The sequence below is a fragment of the Capsicum annuum genome, unplaced genomic scaffold (genome assembly GCF_002878395.1).
Source record: "Capsicum annuum cultivar UCD-10X-F1 unplaced genomic scaffold, UCD10Xv1.1 ctg73354, whole genome shotgun sequence".
NCBI lineage: Eukaryota > Viridiplantae > Streptophyta > Magnoliopsida > Solanales > Solanaceae > Capsicum > Capsicum annuum.
Genome location: NW_025883359.1, coordinates 10,319 through 30,753, shown reverse-complemented (window position 1 = coordinate 30,753; position 20,435 = coordinate 10,319). Strand labels below are relative to the sequence as shown.

The following is a 20,435-nucleotide window of genomic DNA, read 5'->3' as shown; positions in this document are numbered from 1 at the left end:
AAAAATACATATGTATTATACATTAAATGTATTTTTAGCATATAAATATACATATACAACGCTAAGATTTTGAAATTCAAACATAGATTTGCAGAATATGTCATATGTGGCTAAATCAATGAACAATTACGAATCAAATAAGTGTTTGGTAATCAAAGTTACCAAATTTAACCTAAAATGTATATTCAATGTTAAAAATACAAATGAACTGTAGATTCAAAATATATATACAATGTTTAGATTTTGCAACATATGCAGTATTCATATTTTACTGTGTTCAATTGTCAAACGATGATTAAATGTATTAACTAAAAAAAAATAGTTCATGATTATAAGAAATGAAAATAAAGTTTTAAGCAATAATATGGAAGGAGAAATGTATCATTTTTGATATTTCCTACAAGAACGCCTATTGTGACCCTTAGCCACACAAGCACCGCATGAGTTGATGTTCTTCTTTCCAAACATATTCCGGCCTGATTTTCCACGATCCTTCTCTGCAGGTCTTCCTGAAGGTCTTTTGAAATTTGGAGGCAGTACTATTTCATCAAGTACGCTCTCTGAAATTAGCCAGTCATCTTTGTGTGGCAACGGGTAGATGGGAACATCATATGTCTTCAAAACAGTTTTTGGTTTAAACAAATCACAGCAGTATGGCCCCTTCTCAAAATTCTTCTTCTCCAACACCGCACAAGCATGTGCACATGGTATCTAATCTAGTTGAAATGCATTACATGAGCATTTTTTTTCTTGAGGCAAATAATGAAGTGCTTTTGTTTGTCGTGTATCGTATACATATATTTTGTGGCTGGTACAACCTGATATAAAAATAAAAAGTTTAATGAAATGCTACAAAAAGATGAAATTCATATTATACAATATGTTATAAGCACACCAGCATTTTGTAGAAAAAATACATATGCAAAGTAAAAATACATATGCAGAGTACATTTTTACAGAGCATCTAAATACATATGCAGTGTTAATTATTTTCAATAAAAAAATACATATGCAGAATACATAATATTTTTTTTACTGAACTTTTAGTTTATTTTTATATGTTTCCATTAATTTAGAACTGAATGGAAGTTATTCTATTAATTATGTTTTTCAGAAGTATAAATTCCACAAATGTAAAAGGTCATACCGTCATACGAGTACACAAAGCCTCGTTCTCTTTGAGTATGTCATTAAACTTTTCAATGAGTGGTGTGAAGGTATATGAAGCCTGTTGCCTATTTTCGCAATTTCATTTTGCAAACAATAATCTAACTTCCTCAAGAAAGCCATAAATTGGCAGTTCTCTAGCTGATACAAGTACTCCATTTATTGACTCTGCAATGTTTGAAGTCAAAGTCCATCCTCGGTGAACTGTTGTATAGGACCTAGCCACTTTTCGTAACCAGCCAATTCCAAATAATTCTTCACCCTAATATCAACTATCTCAATTTTTTTCATTAACATGTGGAATTCTGACTTTAAATATGATTTGGCCATTGTATAAAAGATCTCCGACAATGCATCGTGTGACTTTCTGTAAAGTTTTTTAAAATTCCCCCATAGATGCCACATACATGCATAATGTGAAACATCGTTGTACACATCGCTAACAGCTTTTATGATGCTTGGATTCCTATCAGAAACAACACACATGTTTTATCTTTCCCCATACGCTTTCTTTAGATTCTGAAAGAACCACATCCATGATGCATCATTTTCAGAATCAATCACACCATATGCCAAAGGGAATATATGACCTGCATATACAAAATAACTATGCACAGTCTAATAAAAATACATATCGGAACTGCATATGTATTTATTAAATATACAGGTAATTAAAACTGTATATTTTATCAAATAAATGGTATTAATTACATATAATAAAATGTAGACACGCACAACTATCAAACATAATCAATTTTACATATTTTCATTCATGAAACTTTGAAAATATAGTTAATTTTATACAGATATGTATATATCTAGTGGAGATATGTATTTTCAGGTGATACGCAGAAATACAAAAAAATACAACAAGTTTTATAATATAATTATTATAAAATCATACTAACCTGCTCCATCCATTGTACATGCTGTTACAAATGCCCCAATATACATTCCTCTCAAATGACTAGCATCAACAACTACGACTGGTCTACAATGATCGAATCCCTTAATGAATGCATTTAGAGCGATAAATACGTACAAGAACTCATTCCCATCTATTTTCTTCATTCTTACATGTGACTCTGGATAGGTAGTATTCAGTACATATAAGTATGATGGCAGTTTCCCATAAGATGCTGATGACTTACCCTTCAACTCTTCTAACGCTCTTTCTTTGACCCTCCAACATAAAGTGTATGTCAAATCCACACCAAAATCTTTCTTTATGTCATTTTTTATTTCCGTCGCATTGTATTTTATTTTGTGGTTCTTGAATTTTTGTTTAACCATACCACCTATCAACATACTAGTAACATGCACTTTGGATAGATCTTGTCCTTCACCAGGCATGTATGTTGAGGTCTGAATTATCTTATTCTAAACATTCCAGTTTCTTCCATTCCTGATGCATGCATTAAAAACTCGCAGTTTCTTGATTTGTAAAATAACATATACCTGTATCCAACATAATTTATTATATTCAAAATACATATCCAAACTAATATTAAACAAGAATAGAGTGATATAGAATGTACGTACGTTTTCTTACTTGACCTTTTACTTCGCGTTTGAAATTTCTCCCTAATCGAATAGTCCTTCATGACTAACTTCAAAAATTTTTAAATTTTTTTTTCTCAAGTAATTCTGGTCTTCCTCAACATACTTGTGATGTGGATCTGAGATAATCACCTCAACAGTATCCATTTCAAATACATCTAATGCTTGTGTATCTTCACAAACCACCAAAGCTCCTTCATTTGTTGTATTTATCACTGTTTACAAGTTGTCACAGTTGGTTATTCTTTCAGCAACACATATAGATGAACTTTCCACGTTGCTTCCTACAACTTTCTCCAAAATGCTTACATATAAAGGAAGATAATTCATGTCTTGTATCTACTTTTTCTGAAATATAAACACCTTTAAACCCATATCATTATTTATTTCTATCTGCCCTGCATTAGCAGTAATTTGATATTCCACTAGAATACGTTTCCTCGTTAAATCCACACTTAAGTGAGATGCCAATTCATCGTGTAACTTAATGAATGTTGCTGATGTGCTCAACAGTATAGCATCAGTGACATATTCTTCGTAGTTTTTCTCATACGTCCACCGGCCAGAGTGCTTCACAAGCACTGGTATGCTTCCCATTTTTATTTGATTTAACCAAAAAATAAATAAATATAAACATTTTGTAAATATGTAACTTGCTAAAACAAACACTTTTCAGCTTTAACTGCAAACAAAGATACACAGCCAACATCCCCATTCAAAAAATAAATTTAAACAAAATTTATTTAAAGTAAAATACAAACACAAAAAAAGTTTTAAATCAAATACAAAAACTACTAAATTGAATAGAAGTAAAACTTGTATAAAATATATTTTCAGCAAAAACAGTTATACTCTCAAATTCTGACAAGCAAACCAAAAATACATATGCAGTGTTAACATTAAACATATCAAAAAATACATATGGAGCATACCTAATTTGTATTTTGATATGTGTGAATAGAATTTCATCACATTCAGCAGCTCAATTCAATCATCTATTGATCCAGCATTTCAGAAAATAATTGAATAAAATTAAACTCAAAATTTGTTTAAATTATTTTCATAATCGATTATACAATACTGCGAAAATATTCTCCAAAGCTTCACAATTTGATCAATTGTTAAATCGATCAAAATAACAACAACCGATATTGAAATAAATAGTCGAACAATGAAATCTTAATACCCGAAACAAATTCTAAACTGAAATTTTTCAACGAAAAAGTTTAATTCTGAAGGTTTTTGTTATGTATGTTGAATTTTCTCCTGCTTTGATTATAAATCGAAACTAAATAGAAGCATCAGTAATGGCTGAAACAAAAAATCCAACCGAAAAAACTTAATGATTACGTACCTTAAATAACAGTAACGAATGAATTTTCAACTAATAGTTGAATTCGAACAATTTGAACTGAACAATCTATAATTGAATTTCATTCAAAGAAATTAATGCTTCGTTTTGAAACTGATGTTGAATTCGAAGAAGATACTGTAGAATTTCATATGAACAACAACAATGGTTGAATATAAAAAATACGGTTGAATTAGACGAAATTACCCATAAAAACGAAAAGCAGCTTTTGATTTTGATTTTTTTTCTCAGATGAACTCATTAATGGAGAAAACTGAAATTTAAAATTTGATCAATGCTGTTAAGCTAAAACGAAAATCACGTCATTGAAGTTGTTTTAATGTAAAAGGAATCTACAAAAATAATTAATTGGTAATTATATCATATTTATCTCAACCAATTTCAGTTATTTAAGGGAGGTAAAATTAGTTGTATATGTATTTTATTGCTAGCAATAGTTTTTAAAAATACATAATACAAGTTACTACAAAATGTAATTATGAAACTGTTGCTATAAAATTAATAATTAGGGCCTCAAGTATGTCATCTCTGAATTTTACCCATTATATATTGTTTTTTTAATTTTGTGTTGATTGGATGAGTTAAGGTGTCATAAATATAAGAATTGACATAAATATCACAGCTAGAGTAGTTACTTGTGATGAATATTTCATGAAACTTCAAAACATTTTGCGTTTACCATATTTAATTTAAAATCTACTGAAATATATGTTTTCTTAATTTATTTCAGCTTCCAGAATACTTGGGTCAACATTTTTCCTGAGGTACTTCGGGGGACATTGAAGGCTACCATCTACATATCCTTCGAGGTCATGGCCGCGCAATGCACGCAAAATCTGAGACTTCCATAGAACAAAGTTATTCCTGTCAAGTTTGATCATGTTGGCAGGAGATATGTTAGTCAAAAATAAAGAAGAATTTTCAAGAGCCATTTGTGTAATTAAGCTTGATGAAGAGGCCATGAAAATTGACGTGAGTCTTGGTTTGGCTTTGATACCATGAAAGGATTTAATCCTTGACAATATTATATAACGTTTAGAGGATTAGACCTCTCTATATATACACAAAGTTACTGCTATGAAGAGTCCAAGTAGGACTCTAGTATGTGAGTTTAAGCTAATCCTATATCCACTAAATAAGGGAATACAACTGCAACCTATACATTTGAATTTTAAAATCAAAACAATATCATTATCTATTAGGCAATTCCTTTGTCCTTACAGTGTTGTGGGTTTCTAGAATCTCACAAAAAATGACGAAGATTGTGAAACAGTGAAAGGATTGAAGTGATTTTGTTTTTCGGATTCGGATTGCTTTGATCCGATCGAATCCGTTTGTTTATCAGTAAATGAGCTTTGCCTAGATTTTAACTAAAAGAAGAAGGATTGAAGGAGATGATATTTTGGAGTATATATATATATATATATATATATATATGTTAATGGATAGAGGTGGTGGATATTGGGTTGGGGGCGGGGGTGCTGGTGATTAATTTAGGGAAAAAAGAAAAAAAAGGTGAAAAAAATACGAGTTTGACACGTGTCAGTGCGTGTATACACATTCAAAATAAAATCTAGTTATGAGATTTCAAGGGGTAAATAGTTTCACTTTTTTATAGTTTAGGTGTGTATTAGGCCACTCCAATAGTTTGAGTATGCCTTTGACTTTTTGAGTATAATTTAAGATGGAAATGATGACTTTTCCCAAATAAAGAACCAAAAATTACATTCCATATAAAATAAGCTCTTAATTATCTTGCATAGTTAAAATTTAAAATAATTATCTTATGTGAATACTTGTTAGTTTTATAACTGTTTTTATATGGATCCTCACATACAAATAATTTGCACTTTTTTTTTCTTTCTAGAAACTCTAGAAACAAGGATAAAAAGATTTGATTAACTATATATTTTTTAATTTTTTTTCAGCATTTGAGTTGATAGTTATATGAGTGAAAGAAAACGACTTTTAAATTTGTAGTAAAAAGGTTGAGTCTCATTTCCTAATGTCCAAGAATCAAATGGTGAAAAAAAGTAAGCATACATAATAGAGATTGTTTACCCCAAGATTGATGGTCATGATAGCTTGAAGCAGATTCAAAAGATCAATTATATCAACTTTATGGAGTTTTTACTGTCCATTGCAAGTATATGATTTTGATCATTAACTTCTCTTCACTTCACTCAATTTTTTCTGTCCCATTTTCTCACACAGCTTTCAATTTTGCAATATGAATTTTCATGGATTTCAATTCTTAGGATTTTTTTTTGTTTGAATAATTGAAAAAGATTGAATTATTTTTTTGTATTTTATATATTGGGATTTCAAGAATAAGACCACCTACTTCTACTCAAATGAATAAAATGAAAAACTAACAAACTAACGGCTTCAGCTGCCGCTGATACTATGCTGACGTCAGAGCTACCACTTACCATCACTCAATTAGTCCACAACCAGAATGACCGGTGGAGGTAGGATGAACAGAAAAACAGCTGACACTTACCGCCACTCAATTAGTCCACAACCAGAATGACCGGAGGAAGGATGGAGAAAAGACCGACTGGCACTTACCACCACTCAATTGCTCCACAACCAGAATGATCATGTCCACAAAGGATGGAGAGGAGAGTGGTTGAGGTTGAGGGAAATAGTGGTGGCGTTTAGGATGGAATCATCTCAATTTTCTGACCTCATATTCAATTGAATGTTCGAGATAAACCTTAACCAATTCGAGCACTTCTTAACTGTAGATGTAAAGTTTCTGCTTCAATCTCAATTTTCTGAAAATTTTAAAGAAAAAAATGTATAATTTGAAAATCGAATTGTATATTAGTTTCAATTTCACAAAATGAATCTTGATGAATTGTTTTCGTAATTGGGTATTTGATTCAATTTTAGTGAATTCGATAATTGTATATAGGTTATTTAATTGTATTCAGTCTGATTTGCGTATCTTTTTGTATGTGAGTATGCATTGTATATTTTTTCATTTGTATATTTTTATATATATATGAATGTATTGGATGTATATTTTTTTATGTATATTTGTAGACAAGTTTGTTCTATGTTGGCACACCCACACATATATGTGTGTGTATATATACATTATGCATATATATGTATGTATACATTTGTTATGTGTTTGTGTATAAGTATATACAACGACATATACATATACATATCTGCATATATGCATATAATATACCAAGGAAACTGTGGACACTTTCTTTGAAATCCCAATGGCCATATCAGATGACTTAGTAGGGGATCTTGCTGATGGATTTGAGCATTTATTCAAAGAGTATGTTACTTTTGTCACATCATGTGGTAAGAAACAAATCATAAAACTCATTTCATTCCATACCTAAAGACGGCAAAATTTTAGTTTATGAGTTCTGAATAAATTATTTTTACATATTAAATAAACTTTTATACGGGGTTTGAGCCAAAATTACTTGGTTCTATCGAACTTGTAACCACCACTATGGCTCTTCCCCGGCCTAAAGAAGTATAAGAGAAAAGAATTTCCCTCTTTGAGAATGTTCAAATAGTTTATTTGTTCTTTTGACTTTGCCATTCTTTTATAGGGTAAAAACAAAGCAACATTCCTACACTCCCTCCTCTAACAAGATGTAGCCAAGATTCAATGTTTTCCAAACTGTGGAAGTTTGCTGTTTGCAGTGTAGGAGAAGATGAACAAAATCGTCATATAGCAGACGAAGGCAATCATCCCCGCCTTTCAACAAGCCGAGGAATTCAACGCTTGTATATAAGGCTAAACACTTTGCATTACTTTCTTCTCCAACTCCATTCCCTTGATAAAACTCTATCAAACTCCACGAAAAATTGTCCCTTCTTCAAGAAGTCGTCACAACAAGAATAGACAGATAGGGAGCTACTCTTACTTTGATCACACGCGTTCAGCCATTCAAGCAGCTGTACAACATGTATCAGAAGTTGCTTCTTATCGTCTAATTTTCTTCGATTCTCACTCTGTATTCTATGGTAGCCTCTACGTCAGGGATGTTGAGAACACACGTATACGACCAGCATTAAAGGCACTCAAACAAAACCTGACTCTTTTATGCGCGATTCTCACTGACAAGGCTCAACCATTGGCCTTAAAAGAAGTGATGAAGGCTTCTTTCGAGTCCTATCTCACGGTTTTACTAGCAGGAGGAAGCAAGAGAATCTTTTCGAGAGCCGATCATGAGATAATAGAAGAGGACTTTGAGAGCCTAAAGAGGTTGTTTTGTACTTGTGGTGAAGGATTGATAGTAGAGGATGTTGTGGACACAGAAGCTGAAACGGTCGAGGGGGTGATCGCTCTAATGGGGCAATCAACTGAGCAATTGGTTGAAGATTTCAGCATTGTGGCTTGTGAATCTAGTGGAATGGGAATTGTGGGATCAGGACAGAAACTACCTCTGCCACCAACAACAGGAAGATGGAACAGATCAGATCCCAATACAATCTTGAGGGTAGTTTGTCATAGAAATGACAAAGCTGCTAATCAATTCTTGAAGAAGACATTCCAATTAGCAAAGAGGAGGCCATATTGAGTAAACTCAGATTATGAACTATTATCAGCTATAGAATTGAAATTGCTGATCAATAAATACACATGATCTTTTCATATCTCGAAACAACTATATTTAACTGATTATCATTACAATCGATGTGAAAATCATAACAAAGAGATAGGAGGTGAACAAAACTACTGTCCTATATAGCTGTGTTACTCGGATTCTCAAAAAATGTTGATACAACAGTGTTGGATCCTCCAAAAATGCATAATATTTGGCGGACACGACAGGGTTGTTGGGACCACGTGTTATTAAATATTAGTGGAGTTGGGTGAGACTTCTTGAATATTGAACATGTATTCTCTATATCTCCCAAGTGGGATTGATTTGCTTCGCCTCCCCTTCAGAGGTAATCTATACCACCACTACCAACCAGTGGGAATCTCATCTACTGGGTCGACATGCCGCCTGACCATTCGCCCCACCACTCACCAGGATCTCAGCTACTGGGTCACTTCACATGATTTGTCAAACATCTTGTACCGCGACCACCTGCAGATCTCCGATTTTGTTGTCACACCGGGGACTACTTCTCACCAAACACACACAGTCCACTACTCCGACACACCCGAACCCGGGCTCCGATACCACTTGTAAAACATCTTGTACCGCGAGCACCTGCAGATCTCCGATCTTGTTGTCACACCGGGGACTACTTCTCACCAAACACACACAGTCCACTACTCCGACACACCCGAACCCGGGCTCCGATACCACTTGTAACTTCATCCAAACTCCGCACTAGGCTCTAATAACACTTGTTGGCATCGCGTGTAATTTCATCCAAACTCCGCACTAGTATGCCGCCTGACCATTCGCCCCACCACTCACCAGGATCTCAGCTACTGGGTCACTTCACATGATCTGCCAAAAATCTTGTACTGCCGCTACCACCTGCAGATCTCCGATCTTGTTGTCACACCGGGGACTACTTCTCACCAAACACACACAGTCCACTACTCCGATACACCCGAACCCGGGCTCCGATACCACTTGTAACTTCATCCAAACTCCGCACTAGGCTCTGATAACACTTGTTGGGACCGCGTGTAATTTCATCCAAACTCCACACTACTATGATGTTGTCCACTTTGAGCCAAGCACTCACGGATTTGTTTTTGGACACCTTTCCAAAAAGCCTCATACTAGGAGTTGGGTGAGACTCCTAAATATTGGACATGTATCCTCTTTTCTCCGATGTGGGATTGATTTGATTCCCAAAAAGGGTGAGGCTGCATTTTCGGAGGATTTGACACTGGTGCAGCAGCATTTTTGGAGGATCTGAGCCATAGCCAGTATAGTACACTACCTAGCTAAAGCAGAAAAGAAGTTTGGAGCAAAGTAAATATGTTTGTTAGAATCCTATGTAGAACCATTAACGTGTCTGTTGGTTGAAACTTCTTGGCTATTAGTTACACGATGTTTTGATCCGATCTCCAATTCTTGCCTTAGCACAGCCAGTGAATCAGAGACTTCAGCTTTGTACACATAAAACTTGCTAACAAACAGGAAAAAGATGAAGTTCAATAAGTTGAGTATCGCCAAGAACGCGTAGTAATAGTCAAGATGAGATGCATTCAGGTTGTTTAGTATCCATCCTCTGTGATTCCCATGCTTTTTGGTAATATCAGAAACTGTCGATAGCAAGAAGCTACTAATGAAATTCCCAACACCAAGACTAGTCATTGAATAAGAAGTTCCTAGACTTTTCATGCCTTCTGGTGCTTGATCATAGAAAAACTCAATCTTGGCAACTTCCAAGAATGCATCAGCTGTTCCCATAAGAATGAATTGAGGTAACAAAATGAATATAGATAACGGTACTTGTTTTCCACTTTCAACTAGACCATGTTCCCTAGCTACACTAAGCCTATGCCTCTCAACGAACGATGCAACTAACATGATCACAATATGGAAAGCCATTCCAATTCCCATTCTCTGAAGTATGTTTATACCTCTTGGATTTTTTGTCAATCTTTTCGCGATTTTCATGAAGAATCGGTCATAGAGCACAACGGACACTAACAACGATATGGTAACGAAAGCATGTAGACTAGCTGGAGGGATGCTGAAATTACCAATGTTTCTCTTAAGAGTTGTGCCTTGCTTGACAAAAAGTGTGTTGATTTGAGCTATCATTGTGCTTGGAATGAATGTTGCAACCAAGATTGGTATCATTCTTAGCATTTGCTTAGTCTCTTCCACTTGAGTAACTGAACATAACATCCATGGATCAGTTGTATCTACTTTAACACAAGCTTTATTCAAAAACCTGCATCACAATGTTTTACATTATTATTGTGTCATCAAGAACAAAGGAATGAGAAATGCTCCCTAAATCCCAAAGAGAGTTTCTTGATTTGGAATATGAGGTTCAAACTAACTAATCATCAGTGTGAATTCGGAGATAGAATCTTTAGTTCTTTTGAAATAAAATTTATGTATTTAGACATTACATAAAAGTACTATTAGTCACGATAGCTAACTATTCAAAATATTTAGAAGGTATATCCTTCGACTGTCCAAATAGTAACTAAGGCAATCATTGTGGGACGAAGAGAGTAGTTTGTTTCTGTTTATTTTGAAAAGTGTTTTTACATTGCATTTCAAAAAAGATCAACTGTTGTTTGTGTTTGGCTTATCAATTTTTTTTAAAAAATCTACAACTACTGAAAAATGCTTCTTTTTGACCTAAAGATTGACCAAACCACTCAAATGTTTAAAGTAAATGTTACCAAACGACTGACATGTTTAAAGTAATTGTTTTTTAAAACTAGAAAAAAACACTTTTTGACTTTCCAGTAGTTCGATGAAACAAGTATAAATCTATTTAAAGATTATGTACAAACCTTAAAGTGGGAGTGGAGTCAATTCTAACTTTTCCGTTCTTGGTATATTCTCCCAAATCAAGCTCATACAACTCTTTTGGATCACTAGGAACTTGAACATTCCATTTCCTTAATGCAGCAATAATGACTCTAGCCATTCTTGTAAATGGGCTTCCTCTGGGCTTTTTATGTCTATAAAAAGCTGATCCAGCCAAAAATAACATTATAGATATAACAAGGCCCAATGTTGGAAGCCCATATCCAAGGGACCAGCCCACATTGTCTTGAATGTACACAAGCACAGTGTTAGCAAATAGTGTCCCTAGGAAAATACTGAACATCCACCAATTGAAAAATGAAAGTTTTTGTGATTTTTCCTTAGGGTGAAATTCGTCGAATTGGTCGGCGCCTATCGTCGAGATGTTGGGCTTTGTGCCACCCGTGCCGATGGCTAAGGTGTAGAGTGCACCAAAGAAGACAGCTAGTTGAAGTGTTGATGCTTTTTTGCAGTCAGTTGCAGTTGGATTGGCACAAGGAGGTGGCTTTAGGCCATGGATTGATACTGCTAGTGTTAGTAGTGACATACCCTATGACAAATTTTTAATGAAAATTAGTTAATTGTAACAAGACATGAATTTTCAATGAACGTTTCTATCAGAATATCGTCAAAGAATATGGATTTTTTAATAGCGACATGCAAAGCTAGCACAATCATTTAATAGGAAGATTACAGTTTCGAAACACCAACTACATTCCTTAAGACGGTTGTAACATACTTGGTCTATTAGCATGCATAATGAGATCAATTAGCCAGCTTAGCTTCAACATGTCTCACACTTGGCCCACTCCTATAGTGCGTGGGATTTGAACTTGAAGAACCCCTAAGTACTAGTCATGCGCTAGTTCTATGTTCAAGGGATTCAAAATCGATGTATGCATAAAAAATAAAAAGATTATCTTATATATAATATAATTTTTTGTCTAGGGGTTTGGGTGAACACCCCTAAGATCCGCCACAGTACTAAAACAAGTTGGGTATAATTACCTCTTCTTTTATCTATTTCCACTTGAATATCAACTTTAATTTCTAATACTCACGAACATATATCTAATCTCCAAATCATGTGTTGTGTGGTTACTATTTAACCAAAACGATTGTGGTTCGACTAGAGCAAGTTTACAACCAAACCTGATTAATTTGAACTAATTCTCTAGAAAAGCGCACCAACTTTGAACATAATTTAGAGGAAAACAACTTGCAGAAGACTACAAAGAAAACAACAGAAAGAGAAGAAAGCTAATTGAATATAGTGGAAAATTCAAGCAAAATTCCTAAAATAGATTCTCTGTAGAGTCAATAATAGACTCAACTTACAAATGCTAATTAAATCCCATACACAAAAAAAAATTATCCTTGTCTTGACTTCATCTTATTGTTTTTCTTTTATAGTATCTTTTTGGTAATCAGTAATCATGTCAATATCTATCGGACATTGGACAAGTAGTATTATAATTTATCAAGTTGTCAAGTTACAAAAGTAAATGATTTATGGCATTATTCTTACTTTTATAGTTGTAATGCATGAGCATGACTATTCATCCTTTGTCAATCTTTCGTATTGATGACCTATAACATGAGTAAAACCTTCTCACCCAATTAGTGGACCACTCATGTAACACCAATAATTGGAAATGAACTTTTTAACATTAAGTCAACAAGTTCGGTCGCATAAGTTTTCTAAAGAAAATCAATAAATTATAAAAATTATGTCTTCAATAAAATTGTGGACTTGAAAATTACCATGTTTTTTTGAATGATATAAGGTAGACATATATATCTTTTATACATATCATATTAATACATATCATAAAAATCACAATATGAGCAATATAGGTACTACTACAACAACAAGTGATGCGAATAAATTTCAAGTACAGGTTGATTAATTATATATATTGGTGAATGAAATTAGCTCGTGACGAGAGAGTTCAGTTGAATCCATTTTTCTGAAAAATTATACTATATATATTAATATAAACGATACAAATAATTTTTTTTATCATATTATTTAAATTCTTGAATCCTTTTAATATCAACAAGGATTCTAGTTTAGTCGCGAAGGCCCAGAGTTCCAAATTCAGTTTATATTCTACATGTGACGTTATCTTTAAAAAATTCCCTCCTTAATTATATGTTTTTCAAGATATGATACTTATTATTTACATCGCTTTATTGAAAATTTTAAATCCGTCTTAGTTCAATACAATATATGTTCTATAGATGAAAAAAAAAAATTAATGACCAATGCCTTTTTCCAACTCCTCTAATCGCCTTACGTGACTAAAAAAAGAAGGGTAGCCTAGTGCCCCGATATGCACAGGGTCTGAAGAAGGACTCCACCATAAAGGTGTATTTAACACATCTTACTTTATATTTCTGTCATATGTTATTTTCAAGGCTTAAATTCAATGTGATTGGTGCTTCAAAAAGTAAAACTTACTGTCATAATTTAGCAATCTATTTTTAATACAGGCTTCTACTTTTTTCATTAAATTAGGAGTCGCGAGGGAGCAGAGGGTACGTACCAAGAAATAAATGCCACAAGCAATCAAGAAAGTCCAATAACGTCCAAGAAAGGCGTCAGCAAAGTAGGCGCCTAAGATAGGAGTCATCCATATAGTCCCCACCCAATTTGTCACATTGTTTGAAGATTTCACTGTCCCTTGATGCAACTTCTCTGTTAAATATATTACTAAGTTTGATGATATCCCATAATATGCCATACGTTCGAACACCTCATATACTGCAAAATTCATTCAACAAATATTTACACTAATTTGTCAAGAAAAAAAAAATGCTAAAAGAATGTACATATAACTATTTAATACGTATAGAAAGTGGATATAAATTGTCATGTGGTTATAAGGAATAGAGATGAATTCAGATTTCAAATTTCTATATCGATTTTTATATTGATTAGTTACGAATTTGATAAACTTAATTTTGCATAGACACTGAATTAGTAGAAAAGTTTAAATTATGCAAATAATCTATTCCAAAAATAGTAAGTAAAATATACAATCTGATAAACTAGAAATTTTGATTTCACCTCTTATAATATTATTGAATTTTCAATCAAATATTTATTAATATGATAATATATATATATATATATATATATATATGAACACATAACTTATAAGTTAGGTCCACCACAAATATGAGCTCCTCAGTCTTGGGCAGTTCTTATTTTTTTTTAATTTTTTTTTTTTCGGTAAACGAACTTATAATGGTTGAGTTGGTTGGAGCTAATGGTAGGTGGAATTCATAATAAATATAGTAAAAAGTTATTAATTCAATTGCCAAAAGGTTGACAAAGAAGTTAATGCAATTAATTTTCGATATGATTGGATATTATATTCATTTCTTAAACTTTTATTTAAATAAAATATATTTTTTAAAGAAATTTATATATAATTTATTTGAATCAAATATCACTGCTTTTTGTAGAATTTATAGATTCAAAAAATCCTAACTTTAGTTAATCTACCAAACTTAACCTACAATAGGAATTCTTACAATTTAATTGGCTCAAATATCAGCTGGTCCATTAAAAAAATGTAACATAAATGGGGTATTTATTTTACTAGATTTAATGAAAATGTGGGACATTTTTTTCTGATTGTAGGACATAGATTTTAATATAGTAACATGGGATACATATGCATTATTGGAATAGTGAAGTTATATGAAGTTACAGCAACCCACAACACCCCAAAAATAGAGAATTATAAAAATTTGTGTATATCTACACTTGAACATTTACTAAATTATCCATTTGGAATTATCATTAACTGTGAAATAGATTCTAATCAAGCAAAATAATAAGGAACAATATCTCAATATATTCTACATCTTTAGCATTTTAAAATTAAATATTTGTCGTTTAGTATTTTTACCGTAGTTGTTTTGTATTTGATAATAGTCTTGTTTTTGTGATACTACTTTTTTCTTCTAGTATTTTTACCATAGTTTTTTAGTACTATTATTTAGTAATAGTTTTGTTTTGATTACTATTTGGTGTTTGTAATACTTTTTTGATTCTTATTTTTATATGAGGTAGGAGGTCTACTTCTCATATTTTTAGTGAAAATTTTAATTTCGATACAATATTTTAATGAATATTTTGACTTCGACACAAGTAATCAAAGAGTGTTTTCTGCTAGATAAGAATATGACTGTGACCTCCAATTATAGTGGTTGGATGATGTCTAAGTCTAACCACTTTGCTAAAACAAAGGAAATCGTTTTGTAGTTGAAGGAGCCACGTTCCTAAATATTATCACTCACTCTCTCCTTTTAAATTTGCAGATTTCAATTCCTTGTAAGAAAAAAAAAAGTCATATTTTATACGTAGTTAGAAATAACAGAAATTTTAAAGTTTTTAATTAAGTTTATTTTAAAATCTAAATTTCAAAATTTTTTATTTTCCTTCTTATCCCTGCAGCGGAATAATTTTTAAAGGGAAGTCTTGCAGTAATTAATAAAGTTGTTGTCATGTAATCAGAAGATCGCGAATTTGAATTTTGGAAATAGACCTTGCAAAAATATAACGTGAGAGCACATAGCGAATGCTTAGTACATCAAATTTCTCTTTATTTACTTAAACTTTTTATCAAATCAAATAATGTCACATAAATAGTAACGGAGAGAGTACCATTAGGTACGAGGTATAATAACCGGAGAGACACATATTACTTAATTTTATACTTTTAGTTTCAAAAAAAAGGAAAGAAACATTTTTTTTAGTGTAAAATCACAAAATTAAAGGATTTTATTGTACTTTAATTTTTCTTTTTCTATTTTGGCAACTTTCAACTCTAATCTCCACTTCACTAGTTTAAAATCACAAAATTAAAGAATTTTAATATATTTTAGTACATATCTTTAATTTAAAACTGTAAAATTCTAAATCTCTTTGTTTTCTTTTAGTGTCAAATAAAAATCAAATTATGCAGTTCTATAAAAAGGTAAAAGCTAGACTTTGGTTTTCATGGAGATATGGGCATAACTGAACTTATTTTCTTCTAGGCTCCAAGAGTATTGACTATGTACACAAATGCCTATTTGGGTGTCTATCAGAGCTAGACGAGTTTAAATGGAGCAACATAGATAGTAAAAATTCAAAATAACTAACTTCAACTTGCTTGAGATTGGAGCGTACTATTATTATGTCATGTGTGTATGGATTAAGTTGTTCGAACTCTTAAAAATGTTAACTCACTTGTATCGAATCCTCCAAAAATGTACACCTGATGACATTTTTGAAGAGTCCGAGCAATATAGTATGAAAGTGTTGGGGTTGGGGGAGGGTGAGGGGGAGAAGAGGGAGCTAAGATAAAATACCAACAATGAAGGAGCAAGCTTTCCATCCACCTGTCTTTGATCTAAGAATAGGATTGCCTTTGAGATCCACAGTTCCATCTTTTGTGTATCCATCATCATGTCCATTTTCATCCACATATTGAGAAGTTGCCATGATCATTAGTTTGTAGAAATTGTTAAGCTATATCTTCGATGAGTGCATTGAGAAAGCACAGCTTGTTTAGTTTCTATTTGGCATAGAAAGTATGTTATAACTACTACCTTTATATAGACTACACCTTCTCTGACTTAGTCATTAAATAGTTTAAGGTTCATCCTTAATTAGAGGTTATCGGTTCGTGTCACTTTCAGTCAGTGAGGGTTTTTCCTTTACAATGGTGGGCCCAGGATATTTTAGATGCCGTGGATGCTCGGAAGGTTCAAATATCTACATTGATACTTAAGGCTTTAAGGTTCCGCATGAAAATCAAAGCACTCAACTATCTTTGTTTCACGGGTGTTTTTTTTCATCTTATACCAATTTTAATACATTTCTTATATAGTTATACATATTCTGTGTCGGGTTTAATGGATATCGGAGCACTATAATTTTCCACCTAGGTCCGCCCTGTCCTTTAAATGAGTCTTACATGGCAAAAGTTCGAATTAACACTTAAATGAGTCTTACTTGGTAAAAGTCCGAATTAACATCACACTCGATGTGAATATCGAACACTGAAATAAAAAATTAAAAGAGAGAGACAGTATAAGGTGTAGCCAGTAATGGTACGAAAGAATATTTATACCGCTGAATTATATATAAGGTAATTGTAGATAAATCTCATTGACTATTAACTAACCTGTATGATAATTGTCTAAAAAGAATTGTATTATTAATGCATAAAATTAACCATATACTTACTTTTGTTGTGCTTTGCTGGGATCGACCTTTACACCAATACTCAAGGAGATTTATTATTTACTTTTTCTAGTTGTATATATTGATTATACATAATTATAAATAATATTACACACAAATTATACATATACTATATATTCATTGATTATTTTTAATTTAATCGATTGAGGGGAAGACTATTTTAAATCACTTTAGGGTATTGGGTCCCTATCAGATTTCTTTTATCCTCTAGATTTGAACTTCAAATATTTGACTAAGAATAGGGTATCTTGTTCATCTCAGTGTCATTCTAGATGATTACTTTTTGTTGTACTAAAGTTCACGGATTTTGTAAGTATTAAACATAATTGATTAGTATCATAAAATCAGATTAAGATTGAAGGTTGTATGTCACTGTCTATAGTTGTAAATGCCCCCCAAAAAAGGCTAAGTTATATATAGATGTGTAAAATGGATGGATTAGCTTGAATTTGATCGAATTAAAATCAATTGAATTAAAATGAATTGGCTTGAGTTATACATACCTTATAAAATTATTATTTTTATTATGACTTTATACAACATATCAAATACAAATGAATCTTTTGAAAATATTTTGATAAAATTTCTTGTGGATCAATTTGGGCTACATATCAATCAGTTTTTGATAGACTAAAATAAATTGAACTAATAAATGAGCGAGTAATCTACTCAATCTTAAATAAACTAATCAAATTATATTTTTATAAGCTAATTTTATCAATTTTATTTGTACCAAAAGGAGTTAGAATCAACTAGATAATGTAGTGCCCAAGTTGACCATCCACTCATTTTTGACTTTGTTGATGGGAAATTTCATAATTTCTAAAGTAGGTTCTCCTTTCTCTTTTCCCACCTAAGATTCTAAATTCTGGTGACCCACTAAGTTAATGAATTCCACAAAATAACCGGATTACGCTCTAATATGAACTTCTCTAGCACTTTTAAGTTTGAAAATTCTATGCAACTAATATAGATAATTTGATTATTATATTTGAGGGGAAAGGATGGAGCGCAAGTAAAATCTAAGTTCCTAATATAAGATATAAATGATTAACAATAATATATATAGTAAAATTCTACAAGTGAGGTCTAAGAAGGATAGAGCGTACGCAAATGTTATCATTACCTCGTGGAGGTAGAGAAGTGAATTCCAAAAGACACTCGGCTCATATGCTACAAATCCAAATAAAATAAAAAAAAATAGTGAAAAAAACATAACAATAAAATAATTTGAGAGAAGATATAGCTCAAGAATCAATTATTTTATACTAGGGCAAACCTAGGTATTTTTTTGTGGTGCTCCGACACCCATTAAATCTGACGCGGACAAGATATAACAATATAAGTAATATATTAAAATTGATGTAATAGTAAAAAAAAAACACCCAGAAAGCCAATAAGATAACTGAGTGCTTTGATTTTCAGGCGAAACCTTAAAACTATGAGGATTAATATGTGTCTGAACCCCCCTGAGGCACCCACGATCCCAAAATTCTGAAACCACCACTAATTTTATATATATGCAAATGTATTTTTTTTTTTGTTTTTGGATTTTTTGTGCAGTGGCCGGTAGCTTTGCAACTCAACTAATCTAAATTTACATCAAAATTTTTATTTTGAGGGTAAATTATTTCTTATCAAATACGACTTCATACCAGGGCTCGAACCAAAACTTGTGATTAAGGATGCAAAAAAAAATTATCACTTTACCTCAACCTTTCAAAAAACTGATGGTCAATCATAATTACTATTGTTTTGTATGAATTCGGGTACAAAAATCAGTATTTAGTCACAATAACTTCAACACTAGTTCAAGTTTACAACAAGAACAATATGAAGTGCAAAAACACACTCAACACAAGATCAAAGTGATCTTTCTAAGAAGTGTGTTTTATTTTTTCAGAAATTAAGATTAAACAGAGATATAAAGCCGAGTCCCCCGACTTCACGGAGTGTCCTTAAGGAATAATTCCCCTCACTGTACCCGAGGTTTTGGAATCTTCCTCCCAGGATAAAATGGCTTTCAATCTAACTATAGTGGTACCTCAAATAATTGAATTCGTCGAACTCACTCAACGATTTGATTGATCACAAGGAATGTTTTGAAGACAAGAAGAGTTTCTTATTTCAAAAAAAAAAAATTCATGCCTAAACCTGTGGATAAATGCAGGTTTATATAGCCATCAAGTGCCCCTTCCGAAAGGTGGCAATGGTTCATCCGAAAAGGTGTATCCTTTGGAAGAGTCATATCTATTCATTCGAAACATTGTGTCTTTTTCTGAACAGACACAACTATCTGAATAGTCACACATTTTCCATAACAATATGTCTTTTCCTTAAAGGTTATGTCCCTCTATTTTTTCCATTCACACCAATTGAACCCAACAATCCCCTACATGAATGGGGAATGACTATTTTTTTTCCTAAAATCTTACGGACAAGTATATGATCATCAAGTAAAGACTGATTGCATCTGGATAAGTGAGTTTCCCTTTAAAATTTTCATAGTGAACATGCATCGGATGCACTCGGTCAATCGGTAGATTTGATATCTTTGAACCGTCGAACTTTAATATACACCTAGACAACACATGTCACACAACCAACCTTTTCCTAT

At 32.4% G+C, this 20,435-nt stretch overlaps 3 protein-coding genes and 1 pseudogene across 5 annotated transcripts; 1 reads left to right on the top strand and 3 right to left on the bottom strand.

Moving 5' to 3' along the window:
* Positions 1–381: 381 nt before the first annotated feature.
* On the bottom strand, positions 382–1,653 carry LOC124885336. The gene is made up of 3 exons (XM_047405068.1): positions 1,575–1,653; positions 796–818; positions 382–711 (listed from the first exon to the last, which is right to left on the bottom strand). The coding sequence occupies exons 1-3, from the start codon at positions 1,651–1,653 to the stop codon at positions 382–384; spliced, it is 432 nt and encodes a 143-aa protein (XP_047261024.1).
* Positions 1,152–4,189, bottom strand: LOC107864221. The gene is made up of 3 exons (XM_016710540.2): positions 2,710–4,189; positions 2,076–2,625; positions 1,152–1,757 (listed from the first exon to the last, which is right to left on the bottom strand). Exons 2-3 carry the CDS (start codon positions 2,518–2,520, stop codon positions 1,657–1,659), a joined length of 546 nt encoding a protein of 181 aa, XP_016566026.1. The 5' UTR covers positions 2,521–2,625; positions 2,710–4,189; the 3' UTR covers positions 1,152–1,656.
* A 3,149-nt stretch (positions 4,190–7,338) lies between these two features.
* Positions 7,339–8,661, top strand: LOC124894372 (annotated as a pseudogene).
* Positions 8,591–17,164, bottom strand: LOC107864220 (protein NRT1/ PTR FAMILY 5.2). Of its 3 annotated transcripts, XM_047405067.1 has the most exons (5): positions 16,921–17,164; positions 14,100–14,317; positions 11,535–12,100; positions 10,764–10,957; positions 8,591–10,457 (listed from the first exon to the last, which is right to left on the bottom strand). In XM_047405067.1, exons 1-5 carry the CDS (start codon positions 17,057–17,059, stop codon positions 10,048–10,050), a joined length of 1,527 nt encoding a protein of 508 aa, XP_047261023.1. In that variant the 5' UTR covers positions 17,060–17,164; the 3' UTR covers positions 8,591–10,047. The 3 variants fall into 3 exon arrangements, with proteins under 3 accessions (XP_047261023.1, XP_016566022.1, XP_016566023.1); XM_016710536.2 differs by having other exon boundaries at positions 8,591–10,957; XM_016710537.2 differs by lacking the exons at positions 14,100–14,317; positions 16,921–17,164 and adding an exon at positions 13,079–14,090 and having other exon boundaries at positions 8,591–10,957.
* Positions 17,165–20,435: the final 3,271 nt, after the last annotated feature.

Coding starts and splice junctions, on each gene's coding strand:
- LOC124885336 (XM_047405068.1), bottom strand. CDS start 1,653: ATGTGTGTTGTTTCTGATAGGAATCCAAGCATCATAAAAGCTGTTAGC. Junction 819..1,574: donor CGATGTTTCACATTATGCAT/GTATGTGGCATC, acceptor TTTTTATATCAG/GTTGTACCAGCCACAAAATA. Junction 712..795: donor GTACCAGCCACAAAATATAT/GTATACGATACA, acceptor CAACTAGATTAG/ATACCATGTGCACATGCTTG.
- LOC107864221 (XM_016710540.2), bottom strand. CDS start 2,520: ATGCCTGGTGAAGGACAAGATCTATCCAAAGTGCATGTTACTAGTATG. Junction 1,758..2,075: donor ATGTACAATGGATGGAGCAG/GTTAGTATGATT, acceptor TTGTATATGCAG/GTCATATATTCCCTTTGGCA.
- LOC107864220 (XM_016710536.2), bottom strand. CDS start 17,059: ATGATCATGGCAACTTCTCAATATGTGGATGAAAATGGACATGATGAT. Junction 12,101..14,099: donor CTTGTGGCATTTATTTCTTG/GTACGTACCCTC, acceptor AATTTGTCATAG/GGTATGTCACTACTAACACT. Junction 10,958..11,534: donor GACTCCACTCCCACTTTAAG/GTTTGTACATAA, acceptor ATTGTGATGCAG/GTTTTTGAATAAAGCTTGTG.